This window comes from Hemiscyllium ocellatum, chromosome 12 (assembly GCF_020745735.1).
Source record: "Hemiscyllium ocellatum isolate sHemOce1 chromosome 12, sHemOce1.pat.X.cur, whole genome shotgun sequence".
In the NCBI taxonomy this organism is placed as follows: domain Eukaryota; kingdom Metazoa; phylum Chordata; class Chondrichthyes; order Orectolobiformes; family Hemiscylliidae; genus Hemiscyllium; species Hemiscyllium ocellatum.
In genome coordinates, this window is record NC_083412.1 from 97147092 (window position 1) to 97164038 (window position 16947).

General features: G+C 46.7%; 1 protein-coding gene across 3 annotated transcripts in view; it reads right to left on the bottom strand.

Annotated features, from left to right (window-relative positions):
- robo1 (roundabout, axon guidance receptor, homolog 1 (Drosophila)) overlaps positions 1-16947 on the bottom strand; it is a 364449-nt gene that overhangs the window by 75281 nt on the left and 272221 nt on the right. For all 3 annotated transcript variants that reach the window (XM_060833868.1, XM_060833867.1, XM_060833869.1), the window contains 7 exons: positions 15817-16022; positions 13577-13658; positions 9776-9944; positions 7539-7705; positions 6649-6770; positions 4546-4780; positions 1619-1740 (listed from right to left, as the gene is read on the bottom strand). In XM_060833868.1, coding sequence (XP_060689851.1) covers positions 1619-1740; positions 4546-4780; positions 6649-6770; positions 7539-7705; positions 9776-9944; positions 13577-13658; positions 15817-16022 — 1103 coding nt within the window. The remainder of the gene's footprint in view (positions 1-1618; positions 1741-4545; positions 4781-6648; positions 6771-7538; positions 7706-9775; positions 9945-13576; positions 13659-15816; positions 16023-16947) is intronic.

A 16947-nucleotide genomic window follows, 5' to 3' on the forward strand; every position in this document is an offset into this window, starting at 1 on the left:
CTCCGTCTTAGCCAAAGCCAGACTCTCGTTACTGAAGCTCATTCACCTACTGCTTGAAGACCTTTCATCGAATACCGTTAGGAATTCACAGCGAGGGGTTAAATGAAACGACAGCAGCAGCTCGATCGTCTTGTTTAACTTGTGAAAGAAAGCTCAGTCTGAACAGATCACTGCTGCTGAGTGAGGACAAGGGGATCCATCAGGGAGGACTAGTAACCGCAGCCTTGTCCAGCAGGTGGGGCTAGGTTTCCACTGAGAACAAAGTCAGCTTTCACAGTGTTTTTGTGGAGCCCATTGAGAGGGAAGGCAGGCGGGGGTCTGAGAGATAAGGCTGAACCAAACAACAGGAAGACACTAGGAAGACACTAGAAACAACAGGAAGCAGCTAGACACAAGTGTTGCTGAGCACTATAATCATCCCCTCGTGGGATTGCTGCACCAAGTTGTTGTTTTAAAGAACGAGAGATGGCCTTATTGAAACATATCAGATCGTTAGGGATCTTTGGCGAGGTAAATATGGAAAGGTTGTTTCTCCATGTGAGAGACTCTCCGACCAATTGGCATCATCTCAGAATAAGGGGTTGCACATTTAAAATGCCTCATTCCTGAGGAAGGGCTTTTGCCCGAAACATCAATTTCCCTGCTCCTCGGATGCTGCCTGACCTGCTGTGCTTTTCCAGCACCACTCTGATCTTGACATTTAAAATAGAGCTGAGGGGAAATTTCCTCTCTCAGAGGGGAGTGAATCTGTGGATTTCTTTACCACCAGTGTTGTCCATCATTAAGGCCAACTTTAATTGGTGATGGAATTCAAGGTTTTTATATTTTGTTCAAAGTCTACAGGTGTGACTGGCCTGGCCAGCATTTATGGCCCACCCTTAATTGCCCAGAGGGCAGGGAAGAGCCAATCCCATTGCTGTGGGTCTGGAGTCACATGTAGGCCAGACCAGGTAAGGATGGCAGTTTCCTTCCCTAAAGGGCATGAGTGAACCAGATGGGTTTTTCCTGACAATCAGCGACGGTTTCCTATAGTCATCATTAGACTCCTAACTCTGAATGTTTTCTTTAATTGAAAGCAAATTCTACTAACAATGGAATTCAGTCATGGCAGGATTTGTCCAGAAAATGACCTAGGTGTCTGGATTCATAGTCTAGTGATAACACCACCAGGCCAGCACCTCGCGTTATGGGGAAATGACAGGGAAGTGGAGTTGAAGATGTTCTGATCTGCTATGAGTGCTGGAGTGGACATGACGAGCTGAATGATCCACTTCTGCTGCTACATCTTATGGTCTTCAGTGTTTAGTAAGTGCACTGTACACCTCCGATAAACAAAGGTGATCTGTAGGTGTTAAAAGAGGAAGCTGAGGAAGTGGGCAGCTTGACCTTTTGTCTGCTGCGACCACCAATGGCTGATGTACTCAGAATGTCTGAGTGGTTCGGTTTAAATAAGCCACCTTCGGGTGGGCAGAGAGTCTCGGGGGGATTGAGAGGGGATAACGGAGCATGGGGCCCAGGCAGGGAGGAGGCACGGCCTCCAGTGATGGAGAGATTAAAACCAGGGAAATGTGCAGGAGGCCTGGGGGCTGCTGTGATATCAGGTTAGGTGAGGCCATACCTTATACTCCTGGAGATCACCGTTCAGAGAGTCTTCTGGGGGTGGTTGCCAAGCAACCACGATGCCAGTCCCATTCCCATCATTCAGTGTGACTGTGACGCTCTGAGGGGGGGCACTGGGAGCTGCTCCGTCCGAGGGAGGAAGTAAAATCAAGTGTTAGTGTCCGATAGCAACACAGAGACTGAAAGACTGATTCCTGACTCCGTTATCTGACATGCACCCTGATCCCATTTACAAACATAATTGTTCCTGAGATGAGCAGAAATGTCTTCACCCAGAGAGCAGTGGGCCTGTGGAACTCTGCCACTGAAAGCAACTGAGGCCAAAACATTGAAAGACAGCAGATAGGATAGTGAAGGCGGCGTTTGGTATGCTTTCCTTTATTGGTCAGAGTATTGAGTACAGGCGTTGCGAGGTCATGTTGCGGCTCTACAGGACATTGGTTAGGCCACTGTTGGAATATTGCATGCAATTCTGGTCTTCTTCCTATCGGAAAGATGTTGCGAAACTTGAAAGGGTTCAGAAAAGATTTACAAGGATGTTGCCAAGGTTGGAGGATTTGAGCTATAGGGAGAGGCTGAACAGGCTGGGGCTGTTTTCCCTGGAGCATCGGAGGCTGAGGGGTGACCTTATAGAGGTTTACAAAATTATGAGGAGCATGGATAGGATAAATAGACAAAGTCTTTTCCCTGGGGTCGGGGAATCCAGAACTAGAGGGCATAGGTTTAGGGTGAGACGGGAAAGATATAAAAGAGACCGAAGGGGCATCTTTTTTACACAGAGGGTGGTACATGTATGGAATGAGCTGCCAGAGGGTGTGGTGGAGGCTGATACAATTACAACATTTAAGAGGCATTTGGATGGGTATATGAACAGGAAGGGTTTGGAGGGATATGGGCTGGGTGCTGGCAGGTGGGACTAGATTGGGTTGGGATATCTGGTCGGTATGGACGGGTTAGACCAAAGGGTCTGTTTCCATGCTGTACATCTCTATGACTCTATGACATTAAATATAGTTCTTAGGACTAAAGGGATCAAAGGGTATGGGGCAGAAAGAAGGAGCAGGGGACTGAGTTGGATGGTCAGCCATGATCATATTGAATGGTGGAGCAGACTCTAAGGGCCGAATGGCCTACCCCTGCTCCTCTTCTCTATGTTTCCTCATTTAATGACACGTGTTAAATGTGAGACACAGTACTGCTGCTGGAGGTCGTGTGTGACTGCAACTGGGTGAGAATGGAATTACATAAAGGTAGTGTCAAGGAAGACACACACACATAGGAGACTATTCAGCTCCTCAAGGCCTGTTGCACCTTTCAATTTGACCATAACCGGTATTTACCTCAACTCCATTTTTATTAAAAAAAATGCATTCATGTCACTGGGAAGGCCAACATTTGAAGCCCATCCCTAATTGCCCTTAAACTGAGTGACTTGCTTGGCCATTTCAGAGGGCAACTAATAGTCACCTACATTGCTGTGGGTCTGGAGTTACGAGTTGGTCAGACTGGGTAAGGATGGCAGATTTCCTTCCCTAATGGACATGAGTGAACCAGATAGACTGTGATGACAATCCACTGACGCACCTTGGTTCTGTTACACAGTCAGAGCATCATACTGCATGGAAGCAGACCCTTCAGCCCACCTCATCCATGCCAACCCGACATCTCCAATCTCATCTAGTCCCATTTGCCAGGACTTGGTCCATATCCTTCCAAACCTTTCCTATTCATATTTCCATCCAGATGCCTTTTAAATGTCATAATCGTGCCAGCCTCCACCACTTCCTCTAGCAGCTCATTCCATACACGCACCACCCTCAGTTCCCCCTATCCATCTCCCTCATGATTTTATAAACCTCAATCAGGTCACCCCTTAGCCTCCACTGCTCCAGGGATAAAAGCCCCAGCCTATTGTTATAACTCAGTCCCCCCAGTCCTGGCATCATCCACATCAATCTTTTCTGCACCCTCTCAAATTTGAAGACATCCTTCCTATAGCAGGGTGACTAGAATTGTACGCAGTATTCTAAAAGTGGCCACACCAACATCCTGTACGGTTGCAACATTACCTCCCAACTCCTATACTCAATGGTAATCTTTAGCTAACATTAATCGATCAATCGTAATTTTACAATTTTCAACTGCACCACCATCATACACCCTCCTCCAACGCGGGGTGGGAGAAGAGTATGTGAAATTCACACTCCCCTCTCTCTGAATAATTACTTCCTGACATTATCCTAAACTTTAGAACACTATATTTATGGTTATGCCTCTAGTCTCCCTCGACAGAGGAATGACTTTCTCGCTCCCCCTTTTCCATCAGGTGACATGGGGGTTCAGTGATTAGCACAGACGCCTCACAGCGTCACAGTCCCAGGTTCGATTCCACCCCTTGGTGACTGTGTGTGTGGAGTTTGCACATTCTCCCTGTGTCTGTGTGGGCTTCCTCCAAGAATGTGCAGGTTGAGTGGATTGGCCATGGTAAATACAAGGATTTGTCACTGGAGAGTTGGTACGCTCAATGGGCCGAATGGTCTCTTCCTGCAAAAGGGATTCTATGGTCAGAACCTGGAAAGACCTTAAAACACTCGGCCTCCTCTCCTGAGCAGAATACAGACCTCTTCTGTGCAGTTTTCCCCTTATTTAATTTAACCCCTTATTTCCCAGTATCATTTGGGGAAATCAGCCATCTCTGGAGGTTAAGTGTTAGGTGAGGGAGTTCTGGCCGTTATTTACTTGTTCAGTGTGGGGTCAGGACTCTACATTTCCTGTCCCTGAGGAATACATCTTCCCTGAGCTAAAAAAGAGGTGGAGATCAAATGGCAGTCCACCAAATGGAGCCGCAGAAATAACAAAATCGTCAGATGAAATGGTTGGAACACCGACACCGAGTAAAAAACTTGACTGTTTGTTACATTTTACCTTCCTCCATGGTCTTGGCGTATTTCACGTCACTGTCTGCACCCTGGAACTCGTTGAAGAATGGCCGCACTTTGATGTCATAGCCCATTCCTTTCCTCAGCTTAGGGAGCACAGCGCTCCGGTCAGTCGCTGACCTCACCTCAAAGACTGACCATTCAATCTCAGGCCGCTTGTCCACCACTGAGGGCCTGTACAGTATCCTGTATCCCTGGATGTACTGTGATTGTTGATCCACCTGGGGACAGGGGTAAGAGAGATCGCGAAGATTCAAGGGGGAGGAAATGTGGAGAATCTCCATCAGTCCCAAGATGCAGTGTGTTTCTGGGTGAGGTGAGTGGGATATCCAGTTGACGAGAAAGGTATTAAACCGGGAGAGTGGAATGTCGAACCGGGGAGTCGGATATCGGACAGGGGAGTGACATATTGGAAAAAGGAGCAGTGGGATGTTGAAATGAGATATTGGGCTGGTGGAGTGGGATGTCAGGTTTGGTGAGTAGGTTATCAGACTGGGGGAGTGGGATAGTGGAGGCGGATATTGGGCTGGGGATGTATAATGAGGTATCACCGGAGGGATGAGATCTTCAGTACTTTCAACTTGTCTTTTTCCATAAAGACATTGAGTTCTGCTGTTGTACACGTCACTGGTAACGTTGGGACCAGTGTGTACATGGAAATGGGACACGGAAATACCATCAGTTAGCATGAGGGTTATAAAGGATCTTGGGATTGGGTGGATGAACATGAGTTGGCAGGGGCAAGACAAATGGAGCTTACCTTGGAAGGCTGTCAGAATGAGGCATTGGTTCCCCAATTCTCTGAGCAACATGAACCACTAGTCAACCAGGAGCTGGTCCCAATCCATAGGGAAGGTGGGTGTGAGGAGATGCTAACCATCCAACAATGGAGCCAAGCAGATTATGAATCCTGAATGAGGACTCCTGTTCACAAACCTTACCCAATTCCCAGGAAGAAAGCAAGTGGCAAGAATGGGAGTGAAAATCAGAGCTGAAAATGTGTTGCTGGTTAAAGCACAGCAGGTCAGGCACCATCCAAGGAACAGGAAATTCGACGTTTCGGGCCAGAGCCCTTCATCAGGAATGAGGAGAGGTTGCCAGGCAGGCTAAGATAAAAGGTAGGGAGGAGGAACTTGGGGGAGGGGCGATGGAGATGTGATAGGTGGAAGGAGGTCAAGGTGAGGGTGATAGGCCCGTGTGGGGTGGGGGCGGAGAGGTCAGGAAGAGGATTGCAGGTTAGGAGGGCGGTGCTGAGTTCAAGGGAATCGACTGAGACAAGGTGGGGGGAGGGGAAATGAGGAAACTGGAGAAATCCGAGTTCATCCCTTGTGGCTGGAGGGTTCCCAGGCGGAAGATGAGGCGTGCCAACTCGCCACATTACTCCATCAAAATCAGGGCCTGTGTGTTGCCAGACGAGGAGAGAACCCATTCAGCAGTCCCACTCAATCGGTAGAGAGGTTTCTGTACTGAAGGGGATTGTGGGTATTATAACCACCATTATTGGCCCAATGAAAGATCAGTCAAACAATGTCAGGGTCACGTACAGAGTGGGTATAAGCAGGAGGTGTGTAACAAAACCTCTGAGCCCCTGGACGAATTTTTAAATTCCTTCCCTTGCTCCAGTTACAGACCCTGAGGACAGTGGCTAGCACTGCGGTACACAGAGCCAGGGACTTGGGTTCGATTCCACCCTTGGGCGACTGTCTGTATAAAGTTTACACATTCTCCCCGTGACTGCGTGGGTTTCCACCGAGTGCTCCCGTATCCTCCCACGGGCCAAAGATGTGCAGTTCAGGTGGATTAGCCATGGGAAATGCAGGGTTACAGGGATAAGGTAGTAGGTGTGTCTGAGTGGGATGCTGTCCAGGGAGTCACTGTGGACTCCATGAGTCAAATGGCCTGCTTCCACACTGTAGGGATTCAATGACCGCAGGTATCAAACAGATAGGGATCTGCAAACCCGGCCACGGTAAGAGAGTTGAGAATGGGGCTGGCTCTGTTTCTCCCACCACGTGCAAGTCAACATTGTTTACATTTTTGAGCTGAGTCAGAGGGAGTCAGCCCTGCAGTTTGTTCTGTCGGTACTCACAGTCCAGTGGATCTGGATTGAAGACGAAGAGAGGATGATGGGATTATGGAGATGGACAATCACGTCACCAAGCTCCCGCTGTACCTGTCTGTGGTCAACACCTTGACCAGTGGGTGGGACATCTGCAAGAATTAAAGACTTCATTTCCAGTTAACAGCTAACCAAACTTGCAATGAATATTAATCTGCAGAAACAACATTCCAAAATATTATTGCACACAGTGTTAGGTATAAACACTCCCAGAACCCCTTCAGTATCGGGTGAGGTATGGAGTAAAGCTCTCTCTACACTGTCCCCATTAAACACTCCCAGAACTGAGACATCACAGGGTTACTGATAGAGTAAAGCTCCCACTACACTGTTCCCATCAAATAGTCCTAGGACAAGGACAGCACAGGGTTAGATGCAGAGTAAAGCTCCCTTTACACTGTCACCATTAAGTACTTCTAGGAGAAAGTGAGGACCGCAGATGCTAGAGATCAGAGCTGAAAATGTGTTGCTGGAAAAGCGCAGCTGGTCAGGCAGCATCCAAGGAGCAGGAGAATCGACGTTTTGGGCATGAGTCCTTATTCAGGAGCCCTCCTGAAGAAGGGCTCATGTCAGAAACGTTGATTCTCCTGCTCCTTGGATGCTGCCTGACCAGCTGTGCTTTTCCAGCAACACATTTTCAGCACCATTAAATACTTCCAGGAAAGGGGCAGCATGGAGTTAGATACAGATAAAGCTCCCTCTACACTGTCTCCATTAAATACTCCCAGGAAAGGGACAGCACGGGGTTAGATACAAAGTAAAGTTCTCTCTACTCTGTTCCCATCAACATTTTTGGGTTAGTAAAACCATCCCTTTATTGGGCCCATTTGATTTATGTTTCACAACTGTATGAGTCTTACCTTGAGTTTTGACTGGGTCTGATATTGGACTTGGATCACTGAGACCGTAAGCGTTGACTGCTCGGATCAGGAAGAGGTAGACAGCATTAGATCTCAGGTTTTTGATGGCGTATGTATCGGTTTTCACCCGGTCAGCGACTGTTTGCCAGCTGCTCCCAGCTGCATGGCTGGAAATAACGTCACAGGAATTGATATGTGGAACATCACACAGGTATAAATCAATCACAGCAAAATGCTAGGTACCCCCCTGCTCCAATGAAAGCCACACTGCCTTTCTAACTCCTTATACTTTATGCTTTTGGTGAGGACCCACACGAGAGATGAGCATGTAAATTTGTAGCGCATAGCAATGGAAATAATGTACTGACAAGGATAGAGAACTGCTTGGCAGGCAGGAATCAAAAAGTAGGAATGGATGGGTTATTCTCTGATTAACAAGCAGTAACTGTGGGGATCAGTGCTTGGACTCCAGCTATTCACAATACGCATTAATGATATGGATGAGGGAACTCAATGCAATATCTGCAAGTCTTCAGAGATCACAAAGATGGGTGGGAGGGTGAACTACTAGGATGATGCAGAGGCCCTTGGTTGTGATTTGGGCAGGCTGAGTACATGGCAAATGAAATGTAATGTAGATAAATGTGAGGGTATCCTCTTTGGCTGTAAAACCAGGAAGGCGGATTATTATCCGAATGGCGATAGATTGGGAAAGGGGGAGAGGCAATGAGACTGGGTGTCCTTGTACACTCGTCACTGAAGATCAGCCTGCAGGAGGAAGCAGGTGGGGAAGGAGTAAATGAGATGTTGGTCTTTACAGTGAGAGGATTCGAGTACAGGAGCAGGGATGCCTTGTTGCAATTGTACAGGGTCTGGGGAGAGCACAGCAGGAGTACCGTGTGCAGTTTTGATCTCTTTATCTGAGGAAGGATGTTCTGGTGATGGAGGGAGAGCAATGAAGGTTTACCAGACTGACTTCTGGGATGGCAGGACTACGTATGAAGAGAGGCTTGATCAGTTAGGACTATATTCGCTGGAATTTGGAAGAATGAGGGGGGAGTCTCCCAGAACCTATAAATCTCAAATATCAATGGACAAGGTAAATGCAGGATGGATGTTCCAAATGACCAGGGAGACCCAAACCAAGGGCCACAATCAAAGCAAATGAGGTTGGTCATTTCAGACTGAGATGAGGAGGAAGGTCTTCACCCAGCGAGTGGGGGGCCAGTGGAATTCGCTTGAAGGTTTTCAAGAAGGAGCTAGATTTAATTCTTAAGGCTAAAGAGATCAAAGGATATGGGGAGAAAATGGGAACAGGGGACTGAGTTGGATAATCAGCCATGATCACATTGAATGGTGGAGCAGGCTCGAAGGGCCAAATGGTCTACTCCTGCTCCAATTTTCTATGTTTCTATATAGTCCATAACATTCCCAGGCTCATTCTGCAGCTAGACCCAGCCAATGAAGCAGAGGGGCTAAACAATGTGCGTTGAGGGTTGACATAGATATGGAGGTGAATCTTGATAGTTAAAGCACCTTTAGGAATGGCAGGAAACTGAGTAAAGGTGAACAGGTTGCTCTAGTTAATAAAGCATAACAGGGCAGGATGACTTAAGTTCAGGAAACCAAGGTATGGGAACAGTTTGAGTAGAAATGAGAAATGACAGAAGCAAGCAATGACTGTCCAGTCTCCTCAACAGTAATCAGGTGAAAGGGTGGAGATATAAAGGAAGAGGTAATGAGAGCTTGTGAGAAGAGCACAGCAGTAATCATGAGAGATTAGAATCTCCATAGGGAGTGGAAAGGTGAGGTGGGCACAGTCACCATGATGAGGAGTTTATTGAACCTGAATAATAGTCATAGAGGAGTGAGTAATGGAGAAAGATCCATTGCACTCTTTGTACAGCAATGTTCCCTTCGGAAACTTTCTCCCCCTGTGTTACTCATAAGGTCAGCTGGGAGAGCAATCTGTATTCCAGCCATTCCAGGACAATCCGGGAATGTCAGTAATCGTTGATAGCGGAGTCTAGGTGAGATCCAATCCCCATGCAAACCTCTCGACAAAATCTGAGAGTGTGGTGGGAATAGGCCAATGGGTCGAGGAATCTGACTTCTAACCCTGTGGCTTGAAGGTGGCCATTGCGGGTTGAACAATTCCCAACGGGAATCCATTGCGGGTTGAACAATTCCCAACGGGAATCCACCCATTTCCGCACAGAGACAAAGGTGGGACTCACCTGAAGGCCTCAATGATGTAGGAGGTCGGGGTGGCTCCAGAATTCATGTTTGGTTTCCAAATCAGCGTCACCCCGTTTTTGCTGACATTCCTCACTTCCGGCTTGGATGGCATTCCAGGAATGAGGTTGGGGTCTGGTACCCGAGGAGGTAAAACTGGAGTCCCGAACTCTGGAATCCCAAGACCCACAGGGAACCAAGGGAGGAGATAATGGATTCCAAATCAGTCAAGAACAATAGCAAGTTATGTTTAGATACAAAGCAGTAAATAAATAAATCTCAGTGAGGTGACAGGAGTATGAACGAGAAAAACTAGACAGTGCATCGCACAAGGGGATTATACAAAAAGGGATTGCATTCTCTATTTTAGTGCGAAAAAATAAGAACTTCTTTAATCTGTCCATGTAACTGGAACCATTCTTGAGAATCTTTTCTGTCCCCTGCCTTACACCTTCATATCTTTCTTAAGTGTGGTAACCAGATTTAAACACAATACTCCACCCGGCAATGGGGCAGTACAGTGGCTCAGTGGTTAGCACTGCTGCCTCACAGCACCCGGGTCCCAGGTTCAATTCTAGCCTCGGGCGACTATCTGTCTGGAATTTGCATATTCTCCCTATGTCTGCTCTGGTTTCCTCCCACAACCCAAGGATGTGCAGGTCCAGCTGAACTGGCCATGCTAAATTGTCCGTGGTGTTAGATGCACTAGTCAGAGGGAAATGGGTCCGGGTGGGTTACTCTTCGGAGGGTCGGTGTGGAACTTGTTTAGCCGAAGGGGCTGTTTCCACACTGTAGGGAATCTAATCAAAATAAAAACCTGAGAAAGGTTTCTACTTCTAATCCCTGCCTTTACATATAAGGCCCCTTTATTCTTGATGAAGGGCTTTTGCCCGAAACGTCGATTTTGCTGCACTTTGGATGCTGCTTGAACTGCTGTGCTCTTCCAGCACCACTGATCCAGAATCTGGTTTCCAGCATCTGCAGTCATTATTTTTACCTCGTTGATTTTAACCCCACTGCGATTCCTCTTACAAGGATGCCTGCCTTGAAAAAGTTTTCCTCCTCTCTCTACAAGAATCTCAGGGAGTCCCTCTCCCACTGCAACTCCCAGGTTACTCTATGCTACTCTCTCCCCACCCCGCCCTCCTCTAGCTTATCTCTCCATGCTTCCAGTTCACTGCCTTTATTCCTGATGAAGGGCTTTTGCCCGAAACGTTGATTTCGCTGCTCCTTGGATGCTGCCTGAACTGCTGTGCTCTTCCAGCACCACTGATCCAGAATCTGGTTTCCAGCATCTGCAGTCATTGTTTTTACCACCCTAATGTTGTAAACCTTATTAAAAGCTCTCCCAATCTGTTCAGCCACCTTTAAGACTTATGCACAAATACATCCAGTTTCTGAACAAATGTCATGTGAAGAAAGAAAAACTCAAAAGAATTGCAGATGCTGGAATATCACCACTGGAGAAACTCAGCAGGTCTGGCGGTATCTGTGGAGAGAGAAACTCAGTTCATGTTTTGTGTCCAGTGACCCTTCTTCACTGTCGGATTCAGGAAATTTGGCAACCAATTTGCACACAGCAAATTACCACAAACAGCCATACTATAATCATATGAAGGGGTATTATCTGAGGGACACTGCTGCATTCCCTTGATACCGCACTGTGAGCATCAGCCTGGATTATATTGGGATTCCTGTGGATGTAGTTAAGGAAAGGACCAGTTCCTGTGCTGTACTATTCTATAGGATTTGAGCTATAGGCTGATTGGAGGGTCTGAGGCCGAGGGGTAACTTTATAGAGCTTTACAAAATCATGAGGGGCACGGATAGGATAAAAAGACAAGGTCTCTTCCCTGGGGTGGGAGTGCAGAACTAGAGGGCACAGGTTTAAGATGAGAGGAGGAAAGATTTAAAAGGGACCGAAGGAGCAACTTTTTCATGCAGAAAGTATGTGGTACGTGTGTGGAATGAGCTGCCAGAGGAAGTGGTGGAGGCTGGTACAATTACAACATTTAAAAGGCATCTGGATGGGTATATGAATAGGAAGGGTTTGGAGGGATATAGGCCAAGTGCTGGCAAATGGGATTAGATTAGGTTAGGATATCTGGTCGGCATGGACGAGTTGGGCTGAAGGGTCTGTTTCTGTGCTGCACATCTCTATGACTCAATGATATCAATTTAAAGCACAAACAGAGGTGATCTGGTATCAGCCCTTCACATCCTGAAAGCATTCCTGAGGACAGATGAAAAGAAGATGTTCCAATTTTTTTTTGTGGGGGTAAATTCCAAGATCATCAATACAAAGTAATGATTGATGAATCTGATTGGAAAGTCAGAGAGTGGAGAGATTGTGGAACTCGCTCCCACAGGGACTGGTGAATGCGAGTGACAGTAATGAATTTCCAGGGATGTGAGGGGGAAAGCAATAAAAGGATCAGTTACTGGGAATCAGTGAAGTGGTGGATGGGGAGGAGCATGTGCAGCACAAATTTGTGACAACAATAAATTAAACTGAAACTCAAAATTCTAACATAGACTAGAGGAAACAAACGGCCCTTTTCTCTGCTGTTAAAGTAATCTGATTGATAGGTAGATTTGTCAATTTTAGTGATCAATTAGCTCTGTCTGTAAGGGATCTATGAACTGAGTTGAACTTGAATTGAATTGATTGTCACGTGTACCGAGGCACAGTGAAAAGCTTTGTCTTGTGAGCAATACAGGCAGATCCCAGAGTTAAGGAGCATAGATAAGTAAATAGCAGGTAAACAGCGGCAAAAACAAAAACACAGGTATAGGTGAATGTTAAGAGTTTGTGAGCCCATTCAGTATTCTAACAACAGTCAGGTAGAAACTGTTTTGAAACCGGCTGGTGCATGTGTTCAGGCTTCTGTCCCTTCTCCCTGATGGTAGAGGTTGTAGGAAACATTGCTAGGGTGGGATGGATCTTTGAGAATGCTGGCGGCCTTTCCTTGACAGCGGGCCTGGTAGATGGATTCTAGAGATGGGAGGTTGGCCTTTGTGATTGTCTGGGCTGAGTTCAGCATCATATGAGAATTATCTTCAGGATTTTATTATGTTCTTTTCCCATTCAGCACACTAAAAACGTAGCTTTTTAGACATTAGAAATTTCACTAAAATTACACAATACCTGTTTATAGGAATAATAATAATTCCACACAAAATCAGTATGGATGTCTTTCCAATATTGCAAAAGGATCAAGAGAGCTTCATTATCATACAATCCCTACAGAGTGAGAAAAGGCCATTCGGCCCAACAAGTTCACACTGACTCCCCAAAGGGCATCCCAGCCAGACTTCCCCTACAACACCATTTCCCACCGAACCTACACATCCCAGGCCACTATGGGCAATTTAGTGCGGCCAATCCACCTAAATTATACACCTTTGAACTGTGGGAGGAAACCCACGCAGACATAGGGAGAATGTGCAAACTCCATACAGACAGTCACCCAAGGCTGGAATTGAACCCAGGTCCCTGGCGCCATGAGGTAGCAGTGTTAACCACTGAGCCACCACGCTACCCTGCCAGACATCTAACCTGTGCTGTCCCTGTCCTGGGAGTGTTTGATTGGGACAGTGTAGAGGGAGCTTTACTCTGTATCTAACCCCGTGCTGTCCCTGTCCTGGGAGAGTTTAATGGAGGGACAGTCTATAGAGAGCTTTACTCTGTACCTAACTCTGTGCTGTCCCTGTCCTTGGAAGGCTTGATGGTGTTTGCCGAATATTCTGTGACCTTTATCTTGAGCAAGGGCTAGATTTCCAAAACATTAAGAGATTCTTACCTTGAACATCAACGCGTGCACTCCATGTTGCTTCACCACTTGGTGTTGAGGCTATACACGTGTAGACACCAGAGTCACCCAGCTAAGGAAGAGAAGCACACTCAGGTAAACCACTTTGCAGAGTCAATGTCAGAAGTTGAAACCTCTTCAAGGTTTGTGAGCCTGATGTGGTGAGGCAGGGAAATCACGTTTAAAGTATAAATACTGTGCTGATGAGACAATCGCAGTTCCAGGGGTATCAGGATGGGGAGCTGAAAATGTGTTGCTGGTTAAAGCACAACAGGTTAGGCAGCATCCAAGGAACAGGAAATTCGACGTTTCAGGCCAGAGCCCTTCATCCTGATGATCATGATGATGATGATGAAGGGCTCTGGCCCGAAATGTCGAATTTCCTGTTCCTTGGATGCTGCCTAACCTGCTGTGCTTTAACCAGCAACACATTTTCAGCTCTGATCTCCAGCATCTGCAGACCTCACTTTTTACTATCAGGATGGGGAGCAGACGGACCCCTGAAATTTGGCAAAAGAACCAGGGAGGGAGATAAAGGCAGCATCGTTTCCGATGGTGACCATCATTGTGACCTACAATGATATGCAGCCAGTTTATTATTTTGGAAGTGCAGTCACTAGGGAACTAACTTCACTTGTGTCTTCACTTGTCGCATCCACATCATTAATATGTTGTCAGGCCTTTGGTCCAACTCTCTCCCTTGTGCATTCCTGAGTCGGCAGACTGGGGTCTCAAATTAATAACTCGATTGAAAGATAATACTTCCAACCCTGCAACATTAATTTAAACTCTCTGCCCTCTGGCAGTCTTTAAAATGATGGGTGACAGATAGAGTCACGGCGCACGTTACTGAGAGAGTCATAGAGATGTACAGCACGTAAACAGACCCTTGCTCCAACTCATCCATGCCGACCAGATATTCTAAATTAGTCTGGTCCCATTTGCCAGCACTTGGCCCATATCCTTCTAAACTCTTCCTATTCATAAACCCGTGCAGATGCCTTTTAAATGTTGTAATTGTACCAGCCTCCACCGCTTCCTCTGGCAGCTCATTCCATACACGCACCACCCTCTGCATGAAAAAGTTACCCTTAGGTCCCTTTTAAATTTTACCCCTCTCACCTTAAACCTATGCCCTCTAGTTGCAGACCCCCATACTTTGGGGAAAAGACCTTGAGTACTCACCCTATCCATGCCCCTCATGATTTTATAAACTTCTGTAAGTCACAAGTCACACAACAGTGCCATTCCGAAAGCTTGTGATTTCAAATAAACCTGTTTGACTATAACCTGGTGTCATGTGACTTCTGACTTTGTCCTTCCCAGTCCAACACCGGCACCTCCACATTAAAACCTTTATAAGGTCACCCCTCAGCTTCTGATGCTCCAGAGAAAATAGCCTCAGTCTATTCAGCCTTTCCCTGTAGCTCAAACCCTCCAACCCTGGCAACACCCCTGTCGATCTTTTCAGAACCCTTTCAAGTTTCAGAATATCCTTCCTATAGCAAGGAGACCAGAACTGAACACAATATTCCAAAAGTGTTCTGTACAGCTGCAATATGACATCCCAACTCCTATACTCATTGCACTGACCAATAACCTCAACTCAGCACCGCCCTCCTAACCTGCAATCTCCTTGCTGACCTCTCCGCCCCCACCCCACTCCGGCCTATCACCCTCACCTTGACCTCCTTCCACCTATCCCACCTCCATCGCCCCTCCCCCAAGTCCCTCCTCCCTACCTTTTATCTTAGCCTGCTTGGCTACTCTCTCTCATTCCTGATGAAGGGCTTATGCTCGAAACGTCGAATTCCCTATTCCTGAGATGCTGCCTAACCTGCTGTGCTTTAACCAGCAACACATTTTCAGCACTGACCAATAAAGGCAAGCATACCAAATGCCTTCTTCATTACTGACAACAACAAATGCTGGAGATCACAGCGGGTCAGGCAGCATCCAAGGAGAAAGAGCAAGCTAACGTTTTGAGTCTAGATGTCTGTTCATCAAAGCTCCTTCTCAATTGCCCTTCATCATTACCCTGTCTACCTGTGACTCCATTTTCAACTTTCTATGAACTTAACCAATGCTGCCACTGTGTACTGTCCAGGACATGTAGCTGGGTAAATTGTGTCAACTGCATACAGTGAGAGCTTCTCCTGCAGATAAACATTCAGCAGAAGAGTGTTGCCTGAGGTGAAATTGTGAGCGATGAGTATTCGCACCCCCCTTACCTTGGTGTAATGGATCTGCAGGGCCCCTGTTTCTTGCTGCTTGATGCGTGAGTCATGGGTGGAGACCAAGACTCCATCTTTTCTCCAGAGGATGATGGGTGGGGGTGTTCCACTGGCCAGGCAGCTGAGGACCACCGTGCTGTCCACAGCAACCGTCTGATTGGTGGGACCTTGGCGAATGACAGGGGGAGGCCTGTCTGAAATGACTGGGGCAGGAGCAAAATATGAAAGAGAAGCAGTTAAAAGTTTGAACAAGTGGAAGCAATTTATTTTCAAATTTCATAGAACTTCCAAAGAGCCATTGCAAATGTCTGTCGCCCAGAGAGGCCTCTAATTATGGGACTAATTGTAACTGGTGCATCCCTCTAGGAGAAAATATCAACATATGGTGAAGAATCTCCCCACAGTGAGCTCACATGCAAACAGCCCACAGCTGCACAGCACCTGGAAGTAATAAAGAGGAGCTGAGCAGGACAGTCCCTGATAACAGCATTAAGGCTCGACAGTAACATTGGAGCACAGAGACCGACAGGAAGAGTAAAGCCTATACGAACAGGGAGGCCTATATATATAGAGTTGGCATACTGGCTCATAGCACCAGGGACCCGGGTTCAATTCCAGCCTTGGGTGACTGTCCGTGTGGAGTTTGCATGTTCTCCCTGTATCTGCGTGGGTTTTCTCTCGCAGTCCAAACATGTGTAGTTTAGGTGGATTGGCCATACTAAATTGTCCATAGTGTCCAGGGATGTGTAGATTAGGAGGGTGAGCCGTGGGAAATGCAGCGTTATAGGGTAGTGTGGGGGAGGGGGGAGCGGGAGTCTGGGTGGGATACTCTTTAGAGAGTCAGTGTGAACTCATTGGGCCGAATGGCCTTTTCTCACTCTGTAGAGATTCTATGATAATAAAGCTCTCTTGATACTATTGCAATATTGGGAAAAAAAAATCCCTACTGATTTAGTATGGAATTATCATAATTCCTATAAACAGGTATTGTGTGATTTTAATGACGTTTCTAATGCCTAAAAGGATAAGTTTTTAGTGTGCTGATTGGGAAATGAACACAGTAAAAACCTGAAGATTATTTTCATATGGTGGTGAACTCGGCTTGGACAATCACAGAGACCAACCTCC